This window comes from Acomys minous (genome assembly GCF_964271855.1).
Source record: "Acomys minous genome assembly, chromosome: 16".
In the NCBI taxonomy this organism is placed as follows: domain Eukaryota; kingdom Metazoa; phylum Chordata; class Mammalia; order Rodentia; family Muridae; genus Acomys; species Acomys minous.
Genome location: NC_140498.1, coordinates 54,640,474 through 54,668,149, shown reverse-complemented (window position 1 = coordinate 54,668,149; position 27,676 = coordinate 54,640,474). Strand labels below are relative to the sequence as shown.

At 49.4% G+C, this 27,676-nt stretch overlaps 1 protein-coding gene across 3 annotated transcripts; it reads right to left on the bottom strand.

Moving 5' to 3' along the window:
- Positions 1 to 167: 167 nt before the first annotated feature.
- N4BP2L1 (NEDD4 binding protein 2 like 1) lies at positions 168 to 26,569 on the bottom strand. 3 transcript variants are annotated; one of them, XM_084763566.1, is made up of 5 exons: positions 25,493 to 26,553; positions 4,775 to 4,902; positions 4,413 to 4,501; positions 2,439 to 2,515; positions 168 to 1,453 (listed from the first exon to the last, which is right to left on the bottom strand). In XM_084763566.1, exons 1-5 carry the CDS (start codon positions 25,669 to 25,671, stop codon positions 1,204 to 1,206), a joined length of 723 nt encoding a protein of 240 aa, XP_084619692.1. In that variant the 5' UTR covers positions 25,672 to 26,553; the 3' UTR covers positions 168 to 1,203. The 3 variants fall into 3 exon arrangements, with proteins under 3 accessions (XP_084619692.1, XP_084619691.1, XP_084619693.1); XM_084763565.1 differs by lacking the exon at positions 2,439 to 2,515 and having other exon boundaries at positions 25,493 to 26,562; XM_084763567.1 differs by lacking the exons at positions 2,439 to 2,515; positions 4,413 to 4,501 and having other exon boundaries at positions 1,266 to 1,453; positions 25,493 to 26,569.
- Positions 26,570 to 27,676: the final 1,107 nt, after the last annotated feature.

The window sequence follows — 27,676 nt, the reverse complement described above, 5'->3', positions numbered from 1 at the left end:
CTGGCAGGTAGGCCTTCTAATGTGTGGACTTCACTCCTCCTAGTTATCAATGATAATTCATGAGTGAGCTGATAATACATGTGAAGCTTATTTTATGATTGAAGTCCTTGGGCTTAGGTAAATCATTCATTGTTAAACCAAAAATAAATTCAGTGGAAAATCCAGTATAAATTCAATACCATATACAATTTTAATAACCATAAAAGCACCATTATATAAGACACTTAAAATAATATTTCACAAAACATTAGAAAGAAGCTGTTGGCCAAAAATAAATAGAGCATATATCCTACATGGTCTTGTCACGGTCTCGTATCAATGAGTCTGATTCCAGCCTGCTGGGATTTAATTTGGACTCATAAATTCAAAATTGGTATGAGGGGCATTCCACAGTCTACTGTCTCAGCACCACATGGAACAGCCAACTGGCCATCTCAGTGAGCATGACTCACGTCTCCTGGTGTGACCTGCTGGTTGTAAAACCCGGCTGCTTCATTGCTTTGCGATCCTAAACATCGGGTTGCTAACTAATTACACAATACAGGTATCATTTTAGAAATCACTTGATTCTTCCTAAAAACTGGTGTTTTGCGAAAGCAGGTTTATTTACACTGTTGACTACAAGCTGGAGGAAGGGGTCTGCCCTGCTGACTGCCAAGTGCTTGGTCCGACTAGTGGTCCCAGTAACAGGCACACATCACTAAAGTAAGGGAACAGTCCTCCTAACCCCACCTTGAAGGGCAGCGCTCCCTCCCAGGAGTTAGGCCTCTGGGAGCCGAGCACTGGAGCAGGGGTGGTACTAAGCCACTTCTGCCTCGGCCTCCCTCACCTCTGCAGCTCTTCGGAGAGGTGGATTTGTCAGACAGTGGTACTGTAGCCTATAGAGATGGACTAGTAACACCTTGCTTATTCACGACTCTGTGCAACTAATTGATAATCCTGGATTGCCGTTTCAAATCCATTCTTTCCCTAGAGAAAGACCCTCGAGTCCTCAGCAGACCCCAGCATCAGACCATGCGTATAGGTGCTCTTCACACTGCTCGTTGGAGGTAACGAGTATAGTGACCTCTGTTCAGAAACTTCTGGGCTTGGCTATTTACACTGGAATTAGAGCTCTGGCTAAAGCTGAACAAAGAATAAAATACCAAAAATTGAAGTAGAAACTCTGTCTAGGAAAATTCTGCAGTGACTGTGCACAGACCGCTAGTATCCGTGGTGACAGCCGCCCCTTCTGTAGCTCCCGTTGGAGAAGCCTCCGTGAGCCCTTCGGTTGGGCAGCTCTGTGTAGGCACTCCAGTACCCAGGGCCACTGGGTGGCACGCCATTCCTGTCTTGGCTCCTGTTGGCTCTGCTTGGCTTCTCTGCGTGAAGGACACTGTGAAAGGTAACATTGTGTTCGTACCGTTCTTTCATTCTGTGTATTTTTTCTCTTGGGACGCCATGGATGTTTCTTCTACATAGAAGAAGGAAAAAAGATGTACAGCTGTTTAGTTAAGTAAGGCAGGCTCTCAAAGCAAGTAAGTTACACTACACACATATTCTGTGTTGCGTGGCTGCTCTGCCTCAAGGTACCTGGGAAAAGCATGTGTCATATTGTTGAGGTGCATCTCCAGCTCTACTCCTGGTCCTCAGGTACACCCCAAAACAAGCCTAGGGCCACCATTAAAATCCTGTGTTCCTGCTGATGTTGACTATAAACAAACAGCATAAGATGTAACTCATGTGTTTAGCAACTTGCCTGTTGATGACATGCATACGTCTACCATCAGTTTGGATCAGCTGGTCTCTGAAACCATTAAATGATGCCTACTGAAGCAGTCTTAAGTTTTGGAGGGCACAAATGCCAGGTGGGAACGTAGTTAGAAATTCAACTGCCAAGATTCAGTTACACAGTAGAGTGCATGAACCCTGTCAGATTTAACAACCAGGCAGTCACGGGGACGACCACAGACTCATTGGGCAATGTTCTGCTTTTCCTGGGTCACTGGTGTCAGGTCACACAGAGGGCAGTTATCAGAAGGCATGTGTTAAAACCAAGTTAGTACTGTTGGACATGTGTTGCTGTGTGTACCAAAGCACCAGGAATGCGCCACATTCTGCCGCTTTAGCCTAATGCAGAAGCCCGGCTGACACATGCGCCCCACAAGGAGGAAGTGCTTTAATGCTCATTAGTGAGGAAGCAACTGAGCGCAGGGTTGAGTGAGTCCTGCTAGAGGGCCAAGTCCAAGCCAAGGATTAGCATTTAGCATCGTATTAGACATCTGGCTCAAAACAAAGGTCTTCACATTAATAGTTCCAAAGGTATCAATTTCTCAGAATTACCATTTCTGGCCTGAAAACTACAGTCCATTTCCAGCCTGAAAAGATGCTTTTGTTCAGTCTGAAACACCTGAAAATGGCAGGATACAGAATAAGGAACTAGGAAAACAAAGAGGTACCTTGCTAACTCTTGAACGTTGAATTTCCAGCGAGTGTCGGGTTCTCGGAATATAACTTCATAGTTATTCTCAAGTGCCTGATTTTTCAAAAGTACACAAGACATTGAATACATGACATGTATGCTTGTGGGTGCTCACGTTCCACTTCACACTCACTAGTCTTGTCCAAACCCCACCCCACGCCCACCCCCTGCCTCCGTCTCATGAGTCATCCAGGCCCTGAATCTGTCTACTATATTTCATCCCCGTACCTAGTCACTCACATTGTGTCATGGGTGTCCCAGCGCAAACATGATCACTTTTGTCTACTATGAATCTGAACATCCTTGAGACACATCACTAAACTCATGATGAAGTGTCCCCAGCACAGGTGTGACCACAAACCGCGAGAATCCCTAAAGCTGCCTCCATGAGCATCATGGGTCGGCCTCCTCCACCCTAGTGTGTAACGGAGAGTGCCACTTAGCTTATGAAATAAAGTGAATTCCACAGATTTTACAGAATGTTTCCAGCAAACACAGCTCTCCCTGCTCTGCAGTGCTTGCCCCAATAACGCCCTGGGCCCCGTTTCCGTGAGTTTAGAAAATGAGTCAGGCTCTCCTGGAAACAGGTAAACATCTCGCTCCCTTCACCCTTCTCTTATCACGAGTGCCCAAGGCGTAACAAAACCAGGTTAAATGAGCCAAGCTGAGGGGTTTCCTCGTAAGGAGGCAGCATGCGTAAGCTCTGCGGTGCTGCTACACCGGGGGAGGGGGGCGCCTTCAGCATTGCACAAGTCAGACTAGCCAACAGAACTTTGAATGTCCTCACCACACAGAAGCAGTACTTGTGGTACCACTGAACCAGTCATGAATGCATCCACCAGGGCAGCCCGCTGCACTCCACGAGTATGGAAGACGGTTATTCAATAACTAACTAATGAATGCATCAAATAGTTAAGTTTCCTCTTCTTCCTTTGGATAGGCAGGAAAGAATCTAACCACCATGTCTTAAGAACAGCTAATTGATTGGGTCTCATTAACAGCTTTGGGTGGCTAATATCCAAAACTGAGAAGTACAGTGACTTCCTGGAAGCCACTGCCAGATGCTCCTTAAAGCTGGCTCATTCAGGCTGTGCCTGTGTGCAGCAGCTCTTTGTGCTCATGAGTGTGAACTGAAATACGGTATTTATATTCATCCAGGTTTTACACCCTGGGCCTGAGTCGAACTGACAGGAAAGCATCAGTAGACAGAAGCACACCTGTCTATGCTATTTTTCATAAATGTGGGGCCATGTGTAACTCTAGAAGCTGCCTGCCCCCTGCTCTGCTGTTTGTGGAAACTGTGTTAGCATGAGATACAAACAGTGAAAAGATTAGAGTGGAGCTGAGTTAGGAATGATGCTTCTATTAACTGCCCTCGTAGGGTAACACTGTCAGTCCCAAGTCTGTTTATAGACAAGAAATCCGGTGGCCCTGGAACTCTCGGTACGAGTGCTGAAACCCACAGCCTGCAGCAGGGAGACCTGACTCTCTGGGACTCAGGCTCCTGCCTGTCCCTACAAGTGTCAGTGGATGCTCTCCTGAACAGAAAGTAGCCAAGACTGAAGAGCTAGCAAGGAGGGAGGCAGAGGCAGGCAGATCTCTATGAGTTAGAGGCCAGCCTGGTCTACACAGTGAGTTCTGGTTCAGCCAGGACTACACAGTGAGGCCCTGTCTCAAAAACAGGAAGGAAGGAGAAAGAGAAGGGAAAAAGTCTATCGAGGACTCAGACAAATTCCTGTTCTTTATGGAGGACCCTCAGGGGTAAGGCGGCCACTTAGCAACTCAACAGCAGAGAAACCCCAAAACAACTTTACCCACTCCCTGGGAGAACTACTGAATGGGAAATCATAGAAGACCAGAGGGGGGGCGGGGAAAAAAAGGAGAGAACACAGGTTTCAGCTTTCTACAAAGTCATCCATAACTGGAAATTCAGAATCGCACTTCTCCCTACCATGACTGCATAGGGCTTCATCTCCCAGGCGTGCAGGTTGGTGTTGTCAATAATAACGGGGGAAATGCCATTCCTCATCGCTTTCCTTGCTGTAACACAAGGCAACAGAGCAGTGAGCAACACGCAGCATCAGCAGACAGAGTGCAGGAGGCCCTCCTAATGCAGTGACATGCTAAGTGCAGCACCATTATCAGGGCATTCTTTTTGCTGGACTCTACAGAGGTTAAGCGTGCCATTCAGCTTGGGTAGAGAAATGGCAGAGCGTTTGGTGAAAACTCCTTCCATGAAGTGTACTAATTTCGAAGCTGCTACATTCTGCATGCCTAAAGGGTTTCCTGGGAGTTTGGAAAGGAATTTGTTACCTCTTTTCTGGTTCCACTCATGAGCTTCCTCCAAGAAGTCAGGGTTGAACTCATAGGTGCCATCTTCCCTGAAGAAAAAGTCATCGGTGCTGAAAATCAGGGCCCTGGGAAAGTCGCGCTGTAGCTGTCTGCAGAGTGGAGAAACAGAGAAGGGATGCCCCTTATGCTCTCGGTCAGGGAGAATAGTTCCTCGCCATTGTTAACAGCAGAGGATAGTTCTGGGATCTCTATGATTTGAATTTTCAACTTAGAAGGAGAACCAGTTATCTCCGGAAGCCATCACTCCTCACCAGGAGGCAGAAGGCCGAGAGGCGGCAGCTGCGTATGTTGCCAACCCTTGCAAGTGAGAGGCCACTGCCCCCTGCAGCAACCAGGATTGCCTGAAACTCCAAGGCTAGGTCAAAGGCATGGCGACTGTTCCTGGCGGACATCAGTTACCAGAGTGCCAGTGCCCTCCCCCCCTCCCGTCGGGCACCATGCCCCCACGCTGCAGCCCTTCCCTTGGCCCCTAAACTCTTACCTGTCCTGGGTCCCATTCCTCGGAGTTCTGATCTCTGTAAGGACCCATCTGAGAACTAGTTCTCGCTGAGGTATGAAATGTGGATAAAGGAGATGTGTGTGAGCTACCCTCTGAGTTCTAACAACACCTAAACCAATGGAAAAAGCACAAGAGAAGGAAAGAGGTGAACCCAATAGTGCCCCTGTGCCTTCTTAACTCTACCACTCTGGGTTGAACTATGAAAATGCCACAGGAAACAAGCAACGTCAGAGTGCGCCTTTGTGCAAAACAGAAAGGGGAGGTTAGGGTCTGCAGGAAAGAATTTCAAAATGACATGTTTCTACTTGGGATTGCATTCTATTTTTGAGCAGGTATTGTCAAACCAAATAGTGGTTGGGTCGGTGCCAACCTTCTGCATTGTAAAAAAGAAAAAACAAACCTACAGAACGCAGAAGCTGGTTATCTGGAGATAACTAGTGAGTGGAAACCACTCCTCCTGCTGTGTGGAGAGCAGTAAGGGTGGGAAGTACAAAGAGAAAAGGAGGCAGAGGCGCCTCGCACCTTTTCCGTTTCTGTGCTCAGTAGAGACAGAGATAGATTATCTTGATTCAGCAAGAACATGGAGCCACAGAGCCAGCCTCCGTCCTCCTGCGTTCACTCAGGCGTCTTTCTAAGCTTGTTTTCTCCCTTAAATACCACAGGCAGCAATCTTAAGGGACTGGGGGAGAACACTGATGACAGTGACACATGGGGCCTCGAGGTGGTGCAGTGGGTGTGCAGAGGGAAAGGGGCAAGAGCTTCCACTTTGAAACAGAAAGCAAGCATCTCTACCTGAATTCTTCAGAGGGCATGGCAGCAGAGTTGGAAATAACGACAAGGTAAATGCGTTTTGTTAGTCAGTGGTGGCACACGGGCAATCCAGTGGATGTCTTGATTTTTAGCAGCAGCCTGCCTGTCCTTGGTAGTCTTGTGAGGAAATGTAAGTATAGATTTCATCATATAGCTTATTTCTGCTTATCTACTTGTGCAGCACCTGCACATGTACCCATGGAGGCCGGAAGAGGGCATCAGGTTTCCCAGAGCTAGAATTACGTACAGTTGCACATCATCACCATGTGATCCTGGGAGTCAAACCCAGGTCCTGTGCAAGAACAGCCTGTGCTCAGCTCAGGCCTGAGATAATAACTTTCGCTTTCTACCTCTGAGCCATCTCTCCAGGCCAGAGATAATAACTTTCCATATCAAAGGACTAGGACCAATTAGGCAACTTATTAAACTCTGATTGACAATTATCAGACCCCAAGAGTTACATGAAGTGTTAAGGCACAAGAGCTAACATAGTTTCAAGAATGTGTGAGCTGGCCATGGGGCCAGGCCTCCTGCACAGTTTGTGTGACACACATAGGACAAGCTGTACCAACAAAACACAGATAATTTGGGTCAGAAACATCAACATTTTGACAGGAGAAACATTGCAAAAGAGGTAACATTTGACAGGCCTTGAGGGTTGAGGAAACTTTCACCTCTTGTGAAAGGAGATAAGAGAAGGCAGGAGTGACAACCCAGCGTTATAAGGGCAAAGACACTAGAGCTTCACTCTAGTATATCATTAGAAATGCTGGCCAGGGAGATTGGGCAAGCAGGAAGCAGTCCACTGTGTGACCATAAACCATGGAAGCTGTGCCAGAGGAGCAAAGATCATCCAGGTGGACAGGCTTAAGGGAAAAACACCACAAAAGGGATCGTAGCCAGACGGTGGTGGCGCACGCCTTTAATCCCAGCACTTGAGAGGCAGAGGCAGAGGCAGGTGGATTGTTGTGAGTTCAAGGCCAGCCTAGTCTACAAATTCTAGGACAGCCAAGGCTACATAGAGAAACCCTGTCTTGAGTAACAAGTAATCCAAAAATCAAACAAGCAAACCAGATCCTGGTGGTTCCCACTCGAGGTATGTTATATGGAAGAGCGAAGAAACTGGTTTTGACATCATAGTTTGGGCTGGAGTCAGGCCAAGAGTTCTGGCCTTGCCTGGTGTCATTCACACACACAGAGTGCAAAGAGTGTTGGCAAGCACTTCTGTGAGCTTCTTGTGGGCTGGCTGACACTGCCTTTGAGTGTCCAGGTCCCTTGGCAGAGGGCATTTTTTGCAGGCTGGCATGAGTGAACACTATAGTGCCCAAGGCAGAGTGACTTAGGCTGCTCTCCCGCATTGACAGGAGGGAAACCAGTTTCAAGTTCTTGAAGGGATTGAGAACACAGGAAATACAGCAACTCTCAGTCATCCACAGCATAGAGAACGGTGGAAGATGGGAGAAGGAGCCAGAGGGCTGGGAAGACAAAGGTTCGGTCTCCACAGACAACGTTCACTGAATTTGAAGACACTCAGCTGAAAGGTCAAACCCCACATTCATGTCCTGACCTCTGACACAAACAGCAACAGAGCCACCGTAGAGGCAGGAGGTACCGCTGGAAGCATTTCCTAGAGGGGTGTCTTAATTTTGTTCAGTGATGTGGCTATTGATCAACATGAGAGCTTCAGGTTACTTCATAAACATGACTTGTTCTAAGGAAATCCATTCAGAGGGACGTTCTTTCTCCTGTGAGCTAAGTGACTGTTGAAACTGAGGCTGATTTGCTGTTGGGTCCCGTATCTACTGTCCATTCTAGACTGGGCCTCACTTTTCTTCCATCCCTGACCATTCATAGGTCTGGCTTGTTGAGGCTTTTCGGAGATGAGGTTTTTTTCCTTCCATGTGTAGCCCTTATGGACTCCTGTTGCCCCTCTGTGGCTTACACTATGGACAGACGTTTACATTGCTAATGTTTTCTCTAAGTGGACTTTAAGACATGATGTCCATTTTGCACTTTGTTTGCTTCTCAGTTGCTTCTAGAAAACAGGCAAACATAAAGTCACTGTCCTTTCTTATTGTGATATTTTATTCAGAGTAAAACTGCTCAACTACCACAGGGCAGCACGAGCTCTCGATTCCTGAGCGACACCTGGCCATCTGCTTCGCAGCCCTGCCAGAAAACTAGCAGACATAACTGTGAGTGTTTCACCAGTGTGACAGCAGTGGGTTTCCCCCTTTGGTCTGTCCCTTTTTAATTTTGTTGTTGTTGTTATTTTTACCTAAATGTCAAGTTAGCACCAGCAGGCATAGCAACATCTTGAAAATCAAGACAGCAGAAACACCAGCTAAACACCGCCGAAGTGATTGACAGTATTTAGACTGTTAGACTAAAGTGTGAGCAATAAATAACAGTCCACCAGCTTTGGAAGGTGGGGTACACGCCTCAGCGTTAGCTTCCTCTGTGGTGGTCAGGAGCCTCATACATTAGGGAAATTGTGCAAATGAGAAACAGAGGAAAAGGGAGAAAATAGAAAGACAATTACTGCCACATAGCTTCCCCTCCTTCACTGCCCCTCCCCCAATTCACTAAAATTATGAGAAAAACTCGGGTGCTCTCTGTGTAGCCTCGGCTCTCCTGGGCTTCACTAGAATTGAATTGTTTGGATCAGGAGCAAAAATGATCCACGCATCCTCTCTGGTCACCATGTCCCTTAAACCTCATTTCCTTTACCTTTTCCATCTTTTAATTTGCCCCTGGACCTTTTTTCCTGCCCAAAATTTCTTATCAGAAAATTTCAAAATTATATACGGATGGGGCAGGGACAGCACAATGAACAGTGCTTACCCTCTGTCCACAGTCACTAGATTGTCGTATTTAGTCTCAATTACTGTCTCCTCTAAACAAGCAGCTGTCGTGGTGCTTTGCTCCCTCCTTGCCAGGTATCTCCCAGCATGCCGTGGTCACATCTCAACAGTATTGAACTCGTGTTATAAAGGTTTCAATTTTTTTCTCTCGTGGCATCATAGCTTAAACTTAATTCATTTTATATTTAAATTTTCCCCTTACAGTTCCCCAAATGATTTTCATTCATTTCGTGTATTACCTTTGGTAACTATGCCTCTTTGGTGTCCTTTGTCTAAAACTGGTCTCGTGTCTCTTATTTCCTTCCAGAAGAGTCCAGATTAGTCTCTGAGTTGCTTGCTCAGAATTGGGCCCAGACTAAACATTTCTGGAAGGGTGGAACGGGGGGAGATCGATCTTAGGTGACACCCGCCATGTGCCTGTGCAGACCGCAGGCTAACAGCAGGCAGCACCAGATCATCTTCGCGGTGAAATAAGCTGGTTGGCTACCTTATTGGCACTACTGTGTGGCCAGGAAACTGGAACCACCACGTGGCCGTCCTGGCTCCCAGCTGCCTTCCCTGAACAACCTACCACAACAGAACCTGCAAGTCTTATGTCGGGATTATGGGGTCTGGATTTTCTAATTTTTAATTCTATTCAGGTCTTCTAGGTAAAATTGTTCTTGTTTGTTGATTGGTTGTTTTTTCGAGACGAGGTTTCTCCGTGTAGCCCTGGCTGTCCTGGACTCGCTTTGTAGACCAGGCTGGCCCGAGATCCGCCTGCCTCTGCCTCCCAAGTGCTGGGATTAAAGGCATGTGCCTGGTAGTAGAATTGTTTTATAAAGAGCATTCTCTCTCCTCTTTTTCCTAATCTTCACTTGTTTATCTCAAGCACTGGGTTTGCGGGCGGGTATCACTCTGCCCAGCCAATCCTATGCTTCGCATGCTTGCTTGCTATGTAGCTCTGACAGGCTTAAAGTTGACTATTCAGACCAGGCTGGCCTCAGACTCATGGCAAATCTTCCTCCTCTGTCTCCCAAATGCTGGTGTTATAGACAGGCACCACTACACTCAGTCCTGTCCATGTTCCTCGTGACGCTACCTGCAACTGTCTCAAGGTTAGCTAGTGGTCCCCTTCAAGCTGCCTCCTCTGTCTTTGTTTTTAAAAATATTATTTTTTTCCTAATAAGCAAAGACACACATTGAAACATTAAAGTGTTAAAAAAGAATGGGTAGGCTCCTATATCCTCCATCTAAAAATAATTTCTAATATTTTATCTTCTTTCCAACATATATTAAATTTTCCTTAGATCTTTTATGTATTGTGTGTGTGCATGTGTGAGGCCAGAGGACAACTTTCACCTCCAACATTGGTACCAGAACCAAATTAGGTCCTTAAGGCTTGGTGGCAAGTGCCATTAGTGAGCCCAAATTTTACTTGTTTGTTTAATTGCTTGTTTGTCTCATTAGGTAGCCTTCACTGGCCTGGAACTCACAGTTGCCTTGCCTCCCAAGTGCCAGCGTTAAAGGCAACACCCAGAATACATTTATTTTTTAATTTTTCATGTTGTATAACAACAGGAATGTAATACAAAGATTACCAAGTTTTTTTCGCCAGTGGGTTTTTAGTTGTTTTTTTTTTTTTTCCATAGCAAATTGTTTCTTACTCTATGAGATTTTCTTTTGTGGCATTTCAATGTATGGCAACTTACACTTATTCATAGGGATGCGCAACATTTTACCTAATAATTGTCTTATTACTAGCCAGCTTACTATTCCCTGTAAGCATCAGGACCATTTCCTCTGTGTGTTCATTAGAGGCTCCTTATCAGGAGATTCAGCTTACTGAATTTCAGCTTCCTATAGAATAGAGAAATTGCTTCTTAACTTTATTTGCAGTAATCCCGAGATTACAAAGTTTAAACCTTTACAAATGTTGTCACCTATACCACCTTTTATTTTCAAATCTATGCCTTTGGTGGGACATTAGAACCGTCTTTCTCACCCCAAGATGATGTTGGTGTGTCTATATTCTATCTTTCCTCCTTGGGACATCTGAAAATTTGCTTATATATAGTTCTAGTTAAGGATCTAACTTGATTATTTTTCTACCTAGGACCCTGGTTGTCCCCAAACTATTGCTGAAGTATTTCACCCTTTCCCGTGACTTTGAAGGACTTTCTACACTATACCAAATGCCTGCGTATAATTAGAGCTGCCCTCGGTCTTATCATTGTGTTCTTATGTTTGGATCATAGCTTCTTTCCCAATATTTTTATTATATTCAGTGGTTGAGAATAGTCCCTTTATAAAATGTGTAGTTTTCGGGGTTGGTTGTTGGCGTTGCAGAAGTGTTTCTGACCAGCGTCAGCTGACACCGCGTCTCCCTCCTGCCGCACGATGGTTCTGGGAGCTTTTCTAGAGTGCTCAGCTGGGAACAAAGACCACGGCACGTACACTCTCTCCTAACCTGTGGAACACTCTATGAAGGTAAATAATAGTTCCTCCTCCTCCCATTTACAGATAACAAAACTGCTGCTTAGAGATTAAATAACTGGCCAGAGTTCAGAGTTTCCAAGTGGCACCGCCAGAGTTTTACTTCGGGTCTAGAGAGAAGCAGGCTGCATGGCGTTACATACTCAGGAGATCTTACAGCTCTGAGAGAATGCGCCTTACTTCCCACGCATTGGTCATGTGCAGCCACAGTGTGGCATGTGCCTTAGCCTGCAGTTACTACCCTGCCTTTTATCACGAAACTTCCTTAATTTAAAAAACTGAAGTGTGGGGCTGGAGAGATGGCTCAGCAAGTAAGAGCACTGGCTGTACTTCCAGAGGTCCTGAGTTCAATTCCCAGCAACCACATGGTGGCTCACAACCATCTGTAATGGCATCTGCTGCCCTCTTCTGGCCTGCAGGTGTACATGCAGGCAGAGCACTGTATACATAATAAATAAATAAATTTTTAAAAACTGAAGTGTGTATGTGAGTGTGTGTGTGTGTGTGTGTGTGTGTGTGTGTGTGTGTGTGTGTGTTGGAGATCACGTTTCTGCCTGATGTCTGGTATCTGAGGAGACCAGAAGAGGGCATCAGATCTCCTGGAACTGGAGTTAAAGATGGCTGTGAGCCGCCTTGTGGGTGCTGGGAATGAATCCAGGTCCTCTCACGAGCAGTCAGTGCTCTTAACCTCTGAGCCATCTCCAGCATCAATAATGACGTTCTTACATACCTGTCACTGAACGTGGGTCACATTTCTCCAGTGCCATCCTGCCTACTCCTGTGCAGCCACCATTCTTAAGAGGCACCCCAGCACCCCTGCAACTCTCTCTCTGGCCTTTACATCTTTGTTCTACACCACAGGAAGAGGCAAGCTTGAAACTACAGCTTTTAAGCACACCTTGCACACACACTCAGAAGCGACAGCATTTGCCAGTCTTCTCAGGAGGTGTCTTATCACCTATCCTGGCCATCACTCCTGAGACTTCAGCTCAGAGATGGCACATGTCACAGGCACTGCCCAGCCTCTGCCAGGCCCTCTGCACTCATATTCACTCACAGTTGTCCCTGTGTGTTCCTGTGTGGGTTTCTGAGTTGTGGCTCTGATAACCTGTGCCTCCAAAGAACTTTACAGCTCCAGAGTTTAACCTCAGAAACTTTAAAACATACACACACGCTTGCTGCACCCCACCCCACCCCAACACATGCTCGTGCATGTGCATGAGAGCACACACACACACACACACACACACACACGGTCCTTTTCCCTTCTAGCCTGCTTTTCAGCCCCATGGCCTTCTTACTTCAGAGCCATCACTTCTCTCTTCTCTTTGCACCAGAGAATCTTGCAACGTAAACAGAGTTAGACACAGAGGCTGGCAGGGCAAGGCTGTGTGACCTTGCAGACCTCCACCCAGGCCTCTGTCCGTCAACACCATGGCATGTTTGTTCTGTGGCTCAGTGCAGCCAGCTGCACACTTTAACCCTGAAGCTCCCAGACTCCTCTCTGTGCTTCTACTCTTCCTCCCCCAGCACTCTCCTTGCATGACGTTGTACAGCGTGTTTCCCCACCTCTAGCATGTTAGGTCTGCCCGGGCAGGATCTTTTTCTTCACTAGTGCTTCAGCACCCCAAGCACTGCCTGGAATATGTGTGGGAAGGGGCAGGGGTATCACGTAGCTCAGATCTATTCATGTGTCCCATACTAAACTCCGAGGTCCAGATGCTGTGAGATAAAACACAGCCTACCAACCTCAACCTTCCTCCCGTGCACTTAGGATGCTTGCCATGATGTGTCATGCACACACTCCAGTGGCCTTCACTGTGCCCATCTCTTGTGTACATTTACGGTGGTCCTGGAGTACACAGTCCAAGAGCAGTGGCCCTGGAAGGGCTTCGGGTGTTTTGTTTGTGTGGGGTGTGTGTGACATGGTACAAGAGATGCTTTCTAAAGTTGCCTTCCTCCTGTAGAACAGAGTCATGTTCCCCACAGGCACAGCTTCTGAACTGTGTCATGTCCGCCACTCCAGCCTCGGCCTCTAGAATGGAAGCCAGGCACACAGGAGGTAAACGAACACTTGGAGAATGTGGGTGGCTTTTGGTTTTCTTAACATATAATTTATTTTATGTTCATTGCTGTTTTCCCTGCATGGGTGTCTGTGTGGGTATCAGAAGCCTTGGAGCTGGAGTTACAATGGTTGTGGGCACTGGGAATTAAACTCGGGTCCTCTGGAAGTGTAGCCACTGACATCTCCCTAGCCCCAAGGAATGGCTCTTGAATACAATGTTCCTTAGCCTATAACTATGCAAACTCTTTTCTTTTCTTTTTTTTAATATTTTTTATTTAATTTTTAATTTATATGCGTTGGTGTTAATTTATGGTGGAGGTGTGTGGAGGTGTGTGGTGGTGTGTGGAGGTGTGTGGAGGTGTGTGGAGGTGTGTGGAGGTGTGTGGAGGTGTGTGGTGGTGTGTGGAGGTGTGTGGTGGTGTGTGGTGCTGTGTGGAGGTGTGTGGAGGTGTGTGGTGGTGTGTGGTGCTGTGTGGAGGTGTGTGGTGGTGTGTGGAGGTGTGTGGAGGTGTGTGGTGCTGTGTGGAGGTGTGTGGAGGTGTGTGGAGGTGTGTGGAGGTGTGTGGAGGTGTGTGGAGGTGTGTGGTGCTGTGTGGAGGTGTGTGGTGCTGTGTGGAGGTGAGTGGTGGTGTGTGGTGGTGTGTGGAGGTGTGTGGAGGTGTGTGGAGGTGTGTGGTGCTGTGTGGAGGTGTGTGGAGGTGTGTGGAGGTGTGTGGAGGTGTGTGGTGGTGTGTGGTGCTGTGTGGAGGTGTGTGGAGGTGTGTGGAGGTGTGTGGAGGTGTGTGGAGGTGTGTGGAGGTGTGTGGTGCTGTGTGGAGGTGTGTGGAGGTGTGTGGTGCTGTGTGGAGGTGAGTGGTGGTGTGTGGAGGTGTGTGGTGCTGTGTGGAGGTGTGTGGAGGTGTGTGGAGGTGTGTGGAGGTGTGTGGTGCTGTGTGGAGGTGTGTGGAGGTGTGTGGTGCTGTGTGAAGGTGTGTGGAGGTGTGTGGAGGTGTGTGGAGGTGTGTGGTGGTGTGTGGTGCTGTGTGGAGGTGTGTGGTGCTGTGTGGAGGTGTGTGGAGGTGTGTGGAGGTGTGTGGTGCTGTGTGGAGGTGTGTGGAGGTGTGTGGAGGTGTGTGGAGGTGTGTGGTGCTGTGTGGAGGTGTGTGGTGCTGTGTGGAGGTGTGTGGAGGTGTGTGGAGGTGTGTGGAGGTGTGTGGTGCTGTGTGGAGGTGTGTGGAGGTGTGTGGAGGTGTGTGGAGGTGTGTGGAGGTGTGTGGTGGTGTGTGGAGGTGTGTGGAGGTGTGTGGAGGTGTGTGGTGCTGTGTGGAGGTGTGTGGAGGTGTGTGGAGGTGTGTGGAGGTGTGTGGAGGTGTGTGGTGCTGTGTGGAGGTGTGTGGAGGTGTGTGGTGCTGTGTGGAGGTGAGTGGTGGTGTGTGGAGGTGTGTGGTGCTGTGTGGAGGTGTGTGGAGGTGTGTGGTGCTGTGTGGAAGTGTGTGGAGGTGTGTGGTGCTGTGTGGAGGTGTGTGGAGGTGTGTGGAGGTGTGTGGAGGTGTGTGGTGGTGTGTGGTGCTGTGTGGAGGTGTGTGGAGGTGTGTGGAGGTGTGTGGAGGTGTGTGGAGGTGTGTGGAGGTGTGTGGTGCTGTGTGGAGGTGTGTGGAGGTGTGTGGTGCTGTGTGGAGGTGTGTGGAGGTGTGTGGTGCTGTGTGGAGGTGTGTGGTGCTGTGTGGAGGTGTGTGGAGGTGTGTGGAGGTGTGTGGAGGTGTGTGGTGCTGTGTGGAGGTGTGTGGAGGTGTGTGGAGGTGTGTGGTGGTGTGTGGAGGTGTGTGGAGGTGTGTGGAGGTGTGTGGTGCTGTGTGGAGGTGTGTGGAGGTGTGTGGAGGTGTGTGGAGGTGTGTGGTGGTGTGTGGTGCTGTGTGGAGGTGTGTGGAGGTGTGTGGAGGTGTGTGGAGGTGTGTGGAGGTGTGTGGAGGTGTGTGGTGCTGTGTGGAGGTGTGTGGAGGTGTGTGGAGGTGTGTGGAGGTGTGTGGTGGTGTGTGGTGCTGTGTGGAGGTGTGTGGTGCTGTGTGGAGGTGTGTGGAGGTGTGTGGAGGTGTGTGGTGCTGTGTGGAGGTGTGTGGAGGTGTGTGGAGGTGTGTGGAGGTGTGTGGAGGTGAGTGGTGGTGTGTGGAGGTGTGTGGTGCTGTGTGGAGGTGTGTGGAGGTGTGTGGAGGTGTGTGGTGCTGTGTGGAGGTGTGTGGAGGTGTGTGGTGCTGTGTGGAGGTGTGTGGAGGTGTGTGGAGGTGTGTGGTGGTGTGTGGAGGTGTGTGGTGCTGTGTGGAGGTGTGTGGAGGTGTGTGGAGGTGTGTGGAGGTGTGTGGTGCTGTGTGGAGGTGTGTGGAGGTGTGTGGAGGTGTGTGGAGGTGTGTGGTGGTGTGTGGAGGTGTGTGGAGGTGTGTGGAGGTGTGTGGAGGTGTGTGGAGGTGTGTGGTGGTGTGTGGTGGTGTGTGGTGTAGCCTGCTCTGTACTCTGTGTATTCTTTGTATCCCACAGTGCTCTTCTCGCCCATGTCTGCTCACATCAGCAGCCTCCTTTTTTTGTTTGTTGGTTTGTTTGTTTTCAAGACAAGGTTTCTCTATGTAGCCTTGGCTGTCCTGGACTCGCAGTGTAGACCAGGCCTCGAATTCATAAAGATCAACCTGCCTCTGCCTCCCAAGTGCTGGGATTAAAGGCGTGCGCCACCTCCTCCTGCTTTTCATCTTTCCTCAAAAGCCTCACTAACGTCTGAGCATCCGTCTCCAGCATGGCCTTGCCTTACCAACAGCTCTTTGGTGAATTCCTACAAGATGCAAGACTTCTTTTAGAGACAGGACAGAAAATGCAGTTAAATACAGTTTGTTTGTTGAGACAGGCTGGCCTGGAATTTATAGCAATTCTCCTGCCTCAGCCTCAGTGAGCACAGGGATCACAGAGATGTGACACACCTGGTTACACGCTTAGATATAGTTCCTGACTCAAAGAACTTTTATCACATTGCATGAAACTCACATTCTGGTTTTTTTTAAAAAGTGTGTTTCAGGGGCAGGGGCATCTGTTTACAAAAAGAGAGTCAAATAGAGTGGCAGAGAAAGTCTCTCCTCCTTATATCCCCAACTTGGAAAGACCTCAGCTCACAGTCCAACAGGGTGTCCTATAACCGTGTGGGACACGGGTGGAGGAGCTTTTTCCTCTGAACAGTCCCCATGAGCTCACCATCACCTAAATGTGCCTTGCCCTGGTCCCATGAGGTTGGGGCTAGAGAGATGGCTCAGCAGTGAAGAGCACTATCTGCTCTTGCAGGGGACCTAAGTTCAATTCCCAGCACTCACAGCTCACAAGCATCTGTAACTCCAGCCCCAGGGGATGCAGAGCCCCCTCCTGGCCTCTGTGGGCACTGCATACATTTGGTGCAAATATATGCACGCAGGCAAGCATTGTAAAAGCAACTTTTATTCTCCTGGCTCAATTGTTGTCTGGGAGGTTTACTGCCTCCTCCTGCTATCCTATGCCTAGGCCTAGATATTTTCAGCCTCTGAGACTTACTGCTTAATGAGCTCATCCTTTGTTCTTTCTGAGCTCTGGGCTGGCTTGGTCAACTCAGCTTTTCTGGCTCAAACGCCTTTCCCAGCTGACTGATTTAGTCTGGCTTTTCTCTCAGCAGGCCAGAATTGCTCTGTTAGCATCAAACTAACTCAGCAATCTGCTCTAATCTTCTGGTTTCTTCTCATTTTCTGGCCTGTTCCATCTTCACCTGAGTTCTCTCTCTGCAACCCATCTCTGTATTACTGACCTGGTGAAACTGCTCCTCTCTCTCTGTAAAACTGCCTCTTAAGTAGCTTTCCTTTCCTGTCTCTTCTCGTGAGAGTTGGGCATGTCCTATTCTGTCAAATCTTCTCTGATTCGTCACCTTTTCTTTTTCTTCTCTTTTTTAAAAATATTTTTATTTAGTTTTAATTTATGTGCATTGGTGTGAGGGTGTCAGATCTTGGAGTTACAGACAGTTGTGAGCTGCCATGTGGGTGCTGGGAATTGAACCTGGGTCCTTTGGAAAAGCAGGCAGTGTTCTTAACCACTGAGCCATCTCTCCAGCCCCGATTCGTCACCTTTTCTTCCACTCAGTTAGATCTCACTTTCAAACATGGGCGCTTCCTTCTACAAACTAACTTTTCCTTCAATGTTTGGGATTAAAGGCGTGTACCACCAACACTCCTCGACCTAAGTTTTTCATTACCTGATACTTGCTCTATACCAGGCCGGCCTTGAGCTCAGATCTGCTTGTCTCTGTCTATGGTTGATAGACTAAAGGCGTATCTGTATTCCAGCTGGATCACATAGACTTAGAAAGTCTTTGGATGTGATCTCTCGCCAGAACAGCCGTGTTCTGAATTAACATTCCTCTACAAAATAATCAAACACATAAAATGAAAATGAATAAATCTTGATAGCACCTTGTGTGCCGAGCTCTTCCCCACGTCCCCGTCCCTCGTCCCAGATTCTTACCTTGATACAAAAAGAACCCTTTCCCCAAGCCATGTACAAGATGCCACAAAGAACCTCTCCCATGCTCATTTGTTTTTCACACTGCTTTCCCCAGGCCCACAGGGTTAGGCAGATTCTAGATGACTTGAAGGGACCAAAAACGACAACATCTCAGTGTATCTGTAAAATCCAAATGGCCCTGGAGAGGAGCCCGGCTATGGCCATTTCACTGGAGCACCAAGAAGGGCGAAAGCAAAGCCATAAGCGCACTATCATGGAAGCTGATCTAGATTCTTGGGAGCTGGCATTCCCCTCCGGTACAGCATGATCAGTGTAAATACCAACACTTAAAGTCTAAATCTCATCTCCCAGTGGACTGCATCAGCAAAGCTAGGAAATTCCATGGTAGCAACATTATTAATACTGACAATAATACAATGTAGCTTCCTTACCCTGGGACTTGAAATCCAGGCTACATTAGTCCCCTAACAGGGGCCTGAGGGGCTTCCTACCATACTCAGTGTTTCATCAGATTCCTAGCAGGCCCTCACACTAGCTTCTTCCTGTGCAGGCTCAGGCCCAGGGATGGAGGTCTGTGGGAGTGTGCTTGCCTGCTGTGTATGCAGGGCCCTAGATTTAAGCCCAGGTATTGAAAAAGAAAAAAAGTGCTGGGAGCCAGCTGATCGAAGCATTTTAAATGGCAGAGGTTCGACTCTTGAGCGTGGTCAGATGGATGCCACAGGAGCTTCTGAGGCTGCTCCTAGGCCTTTCCTGTGAAGATGCTCTTCCTCTTTCATTTCTTCATCCAGGCCTACTTCCTCCTAAATCATAGCCCACACCTGCAGCACTATATGCCGCCATCAGTTGGTCTTCCCCCGTGGCCCCTCAGTGCCAGGAAACATGGTGATGAGGCTCCCTTCCCTAACATGGCCTTCTGGTGAGTGATTACAAACGCATACAGTACCATAAACCCCAGCTCCTTGTAAAAGGCCTATAGCACTTAGTTTCGACTTATCTAACCTCTAGAGGAAATAACATAAGGATCCTCATTAGTGAAATTTAGAAACATTGGAAGTACTAGTAATCATTTTCCACAGTGGCCTAAATGACCAGAGGTCTGAGCTGTCACCTGCCTGTTACTGTGTTTTATATACAAAGAGTGGAAAGCGGTGAACTTCCTGTTCTGGTCTCCTTTTTTGAAGAAGAGCCATTGCTTCACCCATGAACTGGTCCCTGTTCTCCGCGACTCTGTTAGCATGCCTTTCTCCTCACCCATTGGTCACTGCATCTTATTAGAGAGCATCCTTCCACGTCCTGAGACAGATCTGCAGATGTGAATGAGGAGAACAGACAGCCATCCTTTGAACCTAAGTGAATGTGCATTAGGCGTCCCGTGTGATGGTGCATGTCACTGCGGTTGATAGACCTGGCTCTGGCTGGTAGATAAAGATGCAAAAGACAAACAAATGGCAACAGAACAAAACAAGAACGTTCCAGGGGGCTGACAGAAGAATGAAGACACTTCATTTTTCAAACAAGGCTACTAGAATGAACAAATGAACAGAAAGACCCCTATTGCATTTCACAAAGATGCTTTAGTTGTGTAACCACACAATGGAATGTTTTATTCAGACATAAAAGTATGGCGTTCTCACATATGGCCCAAGCATGAACCTCGGGACAGTGTACTAAGTGAGGCGCAGGACAGATACTTATGATCCACGTATGTGTTGTACTTAGAAAAGCAGGAACACAGAGACACAGAGGAACTCAGAGGCTGCAGGAGGCGGCTTCTGTTGAGGGTGATTAAATAAAAGAGATCTGGTGCTGTGGTGCGTGCAGAGGCAGGCAGATCTCTGTGAGTTCGAGGCCAGCCTGGTCTACAGAGCAAGTCCAGGACAGCAGGGCTACACAGAAGAAACCTTGCCTTAAAAAACATAAATAAATAAATAAATAAAATAAGAAATAGAGTGACAATCACTGCATGTGTACTTATCTGTTTTTGTTGTTGTTGTTGTTGTTTTGGGTGGGTTTTTTTTTTTAAGAGGCAGGGTCTCTCTCTGTAGCCCTGGCTGTCCTGGGCTTGCTTTGTAGACCAGGCCAGCCTTGAACTCACAGCGATCCGCCTGCCTCTGCCTCCCAAGTGCTGGCATTAAAAGCATGTGCAACCACACCTGGCTTTTTTTTTTTAATGTTGTAGAGGAATTTATTGAATGAGCATGGGGAGAGAAGGAAAGGGGGAGGGGTACCCCAGAAAGAGACAGAGACAGAGACAGGAAGAGTAAGAAGAAGAGAGAGAGCCTGATCTATATCCTTTAAAGAGGTGAAAATAACAGAGACATTTAACCAGCACACATGCAGACACACTGAATCCTGGACCACAAGGTCAAGAGCAAAGCATCTCTGGAGTGGAACTCTAGTTCTACTTTCTTGCCCCAGTTTTTTTTTTAAGATTTATTTATTTATTATTATGTATACAGTGCTCTGCTTGCATGTACTCCTGCAAGCCAGAAGAGGGCGCCATATCACATTACAGATGGTTATTGAGCCACCACGTGATGCTGGGAATTGAACCCAGGACCTTTGGAAGAGCAGGTGGCACTCTTAACCACTGAGCCATCTCTCCAGGCCCCTCTTGCCCAACTTTTTACAAACTTTATTTTTTTTTATTTATTTATTTGTGTGTGTGTGTGTGTGTGTGTGTGTGTGTGTGTGTGTGTGTGTGATGTGCTGCATGGTGTACCACAAACACCATGACGGCTAGAAAACCACCTCCTAGAGCCAGTTCTTTCTCTCCACCTTTCCGTGGGCCCTAGGGATTAAACTCAGACCTTCAGGCCCACATGGCAAACACGTCTCCCGCTGAGCCATCTCCTGGGCCCCATCTCCAACGTTTAACAGTCTCCAGGATCCAGCCCTGAGCCTTCCTAGCCAGCGGATTCCCTGCTATGAATGCCTCCGTTTAGTCAAGCCAAGCCCAGCAGATGAAAGGCCAAGACAAGAACCACCTCCGTGTGGAGGAGACTCTGTCCTTGACTGGCTTTCCCCTTCTGCACAGGCTCCCTTAGCCTGAAGGCTGTGGGCACAAGGGTGCTGTTCCCATCCGTCCCTCCCCCCTCACTTGCCTGTGAGATAGAACTGTTACTTGTTATCTGTTCCTGCTTGTTACTCTGAGACAGGCACCTTCTGTGGCTGTATCGAGTACAGGTCTCAGTGAGCAAGGGGGCACTGTCACTGTGGATTAGCAACTACTCTGGCCACAGCTGGCACTCACATCGCACAGCATCTGCTTTTACTATGCTGCCTGTGATCCTCACAGTGACTGTATTTGTCTGGTTGGCTCGAGTCAATAGAGAAGAGGAGTCAAGATGAAAGGTCACAGTCCTTCAAAGTTCATCTCTGCATGCGTGAGTTTCCTAGTGTATGTCTGATGGAAGTCAACCTATGAAAGACTTTTCACTGAGAGGATGACATAGTCAGGCAGCCAACGTACAACTGCTGTGGAAGATTAGAAAAGAAATGGAGGAAAAGTCTATGATCCCACTGTGGGTGGGTCCTTATCTCCCCACACAGTTTCATTTTCTTTTTTAGACAGACCTCTTCCTTTGAGCATGGAATGGATAAAGTGTGTCTTTGTGTAGCCTTCTTAATTTATTTTTCATTTTTGAGACAGGATCTCACATATTCCAGGCTAATCTTGAGCTCACTATGTAGCTAAAGATGACCCTGAACTCCTGGTCCTTCTGCCTCTACTTCCCAAGTGCTGGGACCTCAGGTGTGCTGGGACCTCAGGTGTGCTGGGATTGCAGGTGTGCTGGGACCTCAGGTGTGCTGGGATCACAGGTGTGCTGGGATCACAGGTGTGCTGGGATTGCAGGTGTGCTGGGACCTCAGGTGTGCTGGGATCCCAGGTGTGCTGGGACCTCAGGTGTGCTGGGATCCCAGGTGTGCTGGGACCTCAGGTGTGCTGGGATCCCAGGTGTGCTGGGACCTCAGGTGTGCTGGGACCTCAGGTGTGCTGGGATCCCAGGTGTGCTGGGACTTCAGGTGTGCTGGGATCGCAGGTGTGCTGGGACCTAAGGTGTGCTGGGACCTCAGGCGTGCTGGGATCGCAGGTGTGCTGGGACCTCAGGTGTGCTGGGATTGCAGGTGTGCTGGGACCTTAGGTGTGCTGGGACCGCAGGTGTGCTGGGACCTCGGGTGTGCTGGGATCTCTGGTATTCTGGGACCTCAGGTGTGCTGGGACTGCAGGTGTGCTGGGATCGCGGGTGTGCTGGGACCACAGGTGTGCTGGGATTGCTGGTATGCACCGCCAGGTGTGCACAGCTGGCCTCTGTGGTGCTGGGGATTAAATCCAGGGCTTTGTACATGGCCGGGCAAACACTCTATCACAGAGCTACAGGCTCAGGCCTGTGTGAAAGAATACATTTACAGGTCATATATATTTCTGCTTCTGTCAGTGACTGTGACTCATAAGCCATCTATTTTTATATTTACTATTTAATTAGTATTTTATATTTAAGTTGTCTTACTCTTTTTTCCTGTCACACAAAAATTTCAGATGAGCATTCCTCTGTGTCCACACGCTTGTCCAAGCATTTCCTCAGGATGTGTTCCCAGAGCTGGAATCATAGTCTGCAGTAGCCACCTATCCCCAAATGATGCTCAGCTGAGAGCAGACACCAGTGTGGATGTAGAGAGGGCAGTAACTGGAGGACTAGGATGCAGTTAAAATGTTCAAACCAGATAAATTCCAACTTAAAAAATCCAAAGAATCCACAAAGATGATCCCCATATCCCAGCCACTTGGACATATGGAAAGACATAGGTGAAGATTCTAGAACATAATGTTGACTTGAAAGACAAGACATATCCTATTTTTAAAAGAGATTTTTATTAGTTATTTAGTCAAATGAGATATAAAGGTTAAGCAGGAAAAGATGAGCCCATATTTGCAAAAACTAACTTCCTCCAATGTTAAAGAAAAATGTTTATTAGGTCTGATTTAAGAAATACACATTCATTGTAGAAATGTGGAAAACATATAGAGAAAACGACTCTCAGAATCTAGCAAGCACATAATAACCTTACAGTTTCTATGTTCTACACAAGTGTGTTTTAAAGCAGTCTCCCAGTCCCTCTGCAAGAGACCGTTGGGGAGGGGCCATGCTGTGGCTGCCAGGCCTTCTTGCTTGCTCTGGCCTGCATGCACCCGCCTGAGCTTTATAGAAACCCTCAACCCATCAGGAAGCAGGCGAGGCTCCTAAGCCCCAAGGCAACAACACCCAGCACAGTGGAGGCGCCCTAGTCGAGGGCGTGGCTCCTCCACTACACAGCCAGGCTCTGCTTCCCTGTGTAACTCAGAGGTTGCCGGTCAGCCTAGCGGACACCTAACTAAACTTTATAGCGCTGCCACCTTAAAGTTTTAGAGGGCGTTTTCACAGCTTCCGTCTTCACAACTCCCTCTCAGGCAGAAAGAGCTGGTATTCCCCCCACCCCGCTGCCGCCGCCACCACCACTGAAAAGAAGGCCCCTTGGAGATGCATGAATCGTAGTTAATGGGTGGCACAGCTTGGCTCTGAAGCCATTACTTGACCCCAAGACCATCACTTGTAGGTCCGACAACAGGAAGTTAAGAGAAGGAACCCGATTAAACCCTCTAACTTAAGCACCTCTTAGTGGCCACAGAGAGGCACAGATGGCTGGGTCTACTGCAGGCTTCCGCTTTCGGCCAAGGCTCACCCCCATCTGTTCCTACAGGTGTCTAATGAGATGGTCTCTTGTCCGATGTCTTCTGCCTAGTCCAATGTCAAGCAGGAATTAAAATCCTAGATGTGTAGAGACAGAAAGGACCTCCGAGAAGGCCTCCGGGGCCCAGCCCTGGCTTTCCAGTGTCGACCCTCCCTCCTCCCCCGCTCTCTTCCATTCTCTGCTCATCACACTAACGTCCTTTCTCAGCACGATTAGAGATGACATGGCCAAAAGTTACTTCCTTCTCTGACTTTCAGTGTGTGATGGGGTTACAGGCTGGCAAAGTGGAAGTGAAATCAAACAAGATCCGGCATCCTGGAAACACTCGGTAACAGATGTGCCCGCCGTGAACTGCCGTATCACCCGATAACCAAGTTGTACAGGGCTCCAAGGAGGCTCTCCACACCACCCACCCCTGGTCACTGCCAGGAGCCTCCAGAAAGGACCTCCAGAAGTGTGTCTCTGACAAGGGTGCCAGTGTGGCCTTCACAAGTCACCTATCCCTTTAACATGCAAAGGGAGCGATATTTTTCGGTAGCTGGATGCATCTACTCCACAAATGAATTACAAATGTCAGCCCCTTAACGAGCCATCTCAGCTCCCCCATCATCCGCAACCAAAAGACTCAGGCCCCTCCCGCTATCACAACTACCTGGTGCCATGGAAATCAGCATGTGACCGCGGGCCACCTTGATTCTTCAGCGGTTCCGGGGTCCTACGGCTAGCCTTATCTGATGAGATGGAAAGCTCACAGGTGGCAAGTACTAGTGTGTGCCAGATAACGTTCATGGAGGGTAAGACATGGCCCCTATCTTCCTGTGCAAACCTAAGCGCAGTCACAGAGATGCAAACGGGAGCCAAGGCGCTGAGAAGGGCGGCTTCTACGGCAGGGTGAGGCAGCTGCGAGGGGAGGTAACAGAACCGGTTTTAAAAGGCTAGTGAAATCAGTCGGGCAAAAGGGTGGCGGTGGGCAAGCCAGGCAGGAGAGGCCAGCATCACCAACCACAGCAGGGAGAGAAACGGTCCAACGTTGCGGGAACACCAAGCGCAGGGCAGGGAGTGGAGTGCGTTCAGGCTGGAGCGATGGGCCTAGCAAGGTGCAGCGGTCAGCAAGCCCGCGCAGTTCTCTCTGACCGGGGACCGGGAGGGCCGCTTACGCAATTCGCAACTGAATGAATTTGGGCGCCCGCGGAGAAGCTGTCAGTGGCGTACGGTTAGTGGCGCCGCCAGCCCCCCCACCTCCCTAGAGCACCTGTGCGCCTTCGCAGTCGCCAAAGCAGACGCAGGCTGCGCCGATCCATCGGATCTCAAAGCGGACCCCGGTCCCTGGCCAGCGCCGCGCGGACCCCCTACCCGGACCCCCGGACCCCCCCCCCCCGAACTCGCTCCGGTGACAGGGCCTGTGGACACACGGTGGCGGCTCGCCTGCGCGCCAAGCGGGCGGGGAGGGAGTTTCTCTGCAGTCGCCACCAGGTTTTTCCCGAAGAGCTGTCCCCGCTGGCCTCCCCGACCCGGGGCTTGGGCAGGGACGAAGGTTGCCTGGGCCCGGCGGGCACCGGCCGGGCGCAGCGGGGAAGGGCCGGCGGCGTCTGGGGCTTGCGCAAGGCGCAGTGCCGAGCGAGCGAGGTCCGTCCTCCCGGGCCGGCGCGCGGCGGAGCTCTCGGGCGCGCGGGGCAAGGGCAGGGGCGGCGCGCGGAGCCTCGGGGCAGGGGCGCGCGTGGGCGCCAGGCCGCTGTCATTACCTGGCCAACGTGGTTTTCCCCGAGCCCGGGAGGCCGCGCAGGAGGTAGAGGTGTTTCCTAAAGCTGTGGCGGCGCGGAGGTGGCCCCCGCGCGGGCGGCGGCCGAGGAGGCTGCTGCTGCTGCTGCTGCCGCTGTTGGAGGCTCAGCCTCCCGAACGATTCCAGCAAACTGTCCTCCATGGGGAGGGGGGCTAGCGGCGGAGGGCCCCGGTTCCCTTCCTGAAGTCACGGGCTTGCTTGGCCAAAGCTGTTGTTTTTGTGACTCTCCGGCCATGTGATAGATGGAGGGGCGGGCGCTCAGAGCCCAGCCCCTCCTCCCTGGCCCCGCGAACCGCGGGAGGGGGCGTCTCTACCTGCGAGGCCGGGGCGCTGGGGAGAGTGACAGCCAGGGAGGCGTGGGTGACGCATTCCCCAGCGCTCCCTCCAGCCTCCCACTGCCTTCCGCCGTCCTTGCCAAGGGGAAGGGGCCGGGCCCCGGAGACACAGTGGGAGGTTTCCTTGCAGTCGCTGTGGAAGGCCAGCCCTCTGCTACAGCTCTGCCTCGTCTCACTTCAGACAGGCCTGGACCTCGAAAGTAAACACTTTCCCTTGGCGATAAGAGAATGTGACCCGTGCATCGGAGCAGTAACAGGAAAGGCCATTGTCTCTCCTACTGTGCGTGCACCAGCACCTGGCTGGTCTCCCAAGGACTGATGTACACTCCTGCAGGGTGCTGTGCCGATTCTTAGTACCCCTACCCGCCTGCTGAAACTACCCTTAGAAAGCTGTGCGCAACTTTCAAGCCTCTTCTTGCTCTTTAGGTCCCGGGTGAACTCGGGAGGCTGCAGGGATACCTCTCTGCTGCTACGTAACTGGGGAGGCTGTCCTGGGACCGCTCATAGAAAATCAAGTTCAAGTTGCAGGAGTTGGCGGCACCCATTGGTAGATCCTGGCTGTGACTCTGCAGCATCTCCCTATAGAAGCAATGGGATGATCCCGCTTTTCAGAAGGAAACAGTGTTCAAATTTTACCTCCGAGAAAATCCGAGGTACCGGTGGCTTTGGCTGCTATTGTAAAAATAAAAACCGTTTTGTGTCTGGCACCTAAGGTACGGCCATCCTGAAAAGGAACTGTGGGGAACTAAGCGATATACTTCTAAGACTTAGAATCTATGTCAAAGACCTGAGATTTCCCCCTCCACGTTAGGAGGGGTGTGGAGGGATGGAGGGGAGCTGCTTGAGGGTCTCGCTAGCTTCTGACTTCCCTTGGGTTGAGGGCCGGGGAGTGAGGCAGGCTGCTCCCCTGGGATTCCCCCCCAGCAAGAAGCTACTTCCTTAGTTCTTAGAACTGCAAAGGCTGTGTGCATATTGAGGGGAAGCATGAGGAACCGAGAAGACACATTCATCACAACAGCAGTGACCTTTAGTTTCTATCCGTCCCTGGCATCGTTCGCATACGAGGAAGTGAGCCTCCTGCACACTGAGAACCCACAGCACATGCTTACAGACACAGTTTTGCCCAACCTCAAGCATTGCTGTTCTCGTTCCAATACTGTGGTGAGAATTCTGGAATTTTAGTTTACTTAAAAGCATAGAAATATTTTAATCCCAGGTTGTGGGTATATGGGGCTGCTCCGGACTGTCTGCAGCAGCTGTGATTTGCCTCGTGCTGTAGCAGAGGCGTGGTTTTGCCAGCTGCAGATAGTTTATGCAATTGTGTGACAGTTGGAACTCTGGGAACTTTTCAGAGCGTATATAAATGCTAGGGCCCGAGAGGCGGTTGTTCAGGGGGATTGGCTTCAGTTCAGTTTCTTAGTAGTTGTGTTCAAAGAAGAAATAAGAAGAAAGAAATTAGATTCAGGGAGCTCTCTCTCTCTCTCTCTCTCTCTCTCTCTCTCTCTCTCTCTCTCTCTCTCTCTCTCCTATCTAGTTACAGGGCATGAAGCAAAGGGGATAAAGGGTGAGAAAAAGAACCCACAGAATAGCAAAGACCATCTACAAGCAAAGATGAAACAAGAAGGAATTAAGAGTCACAGACACCCCTCCCCCATCCTTCTTTCTCTCCTATTAGTGATGGGGTGAAACTGGAGGATTAAGGGTAGGAAAAGAAGAACTCACCAAGTAACAAAGGCCAACTCAGCAATCCTCCTCTGTCCAGGAAGGAGCTCCTAATCATGTAAGACCATGGAGCATTCGGAGTGTGGACA

What these genes read in the sequence shown, in the direction of transcription:
- N4BP2L1 (XM_084763565.1), bottom strand. Translation starts at nt 25,671, where the DNA reads ATGGAGGACAGTTTGCTGGAATCGTTCGGGAGGCTGAGCCTCCAACAG. An exon ending in GGGAAAACCACGTTGGCCAG is followed by an intron (nt 4,903 to 25,492) that starts GTAATGACAGCG and finishes TCCACTCTGCAG; the next exon opens with ACAGCTACAGCGCGACTTTC. An exon ending in TGAAGCCCTATGCAGTCATG is followed by an intron (nt 1,454 to 4,412) that starts GTAGGGAGAAGT and finishes TCTTCTATGTAG; the next exon opens with AAGAAACATCCATGGCGTCC.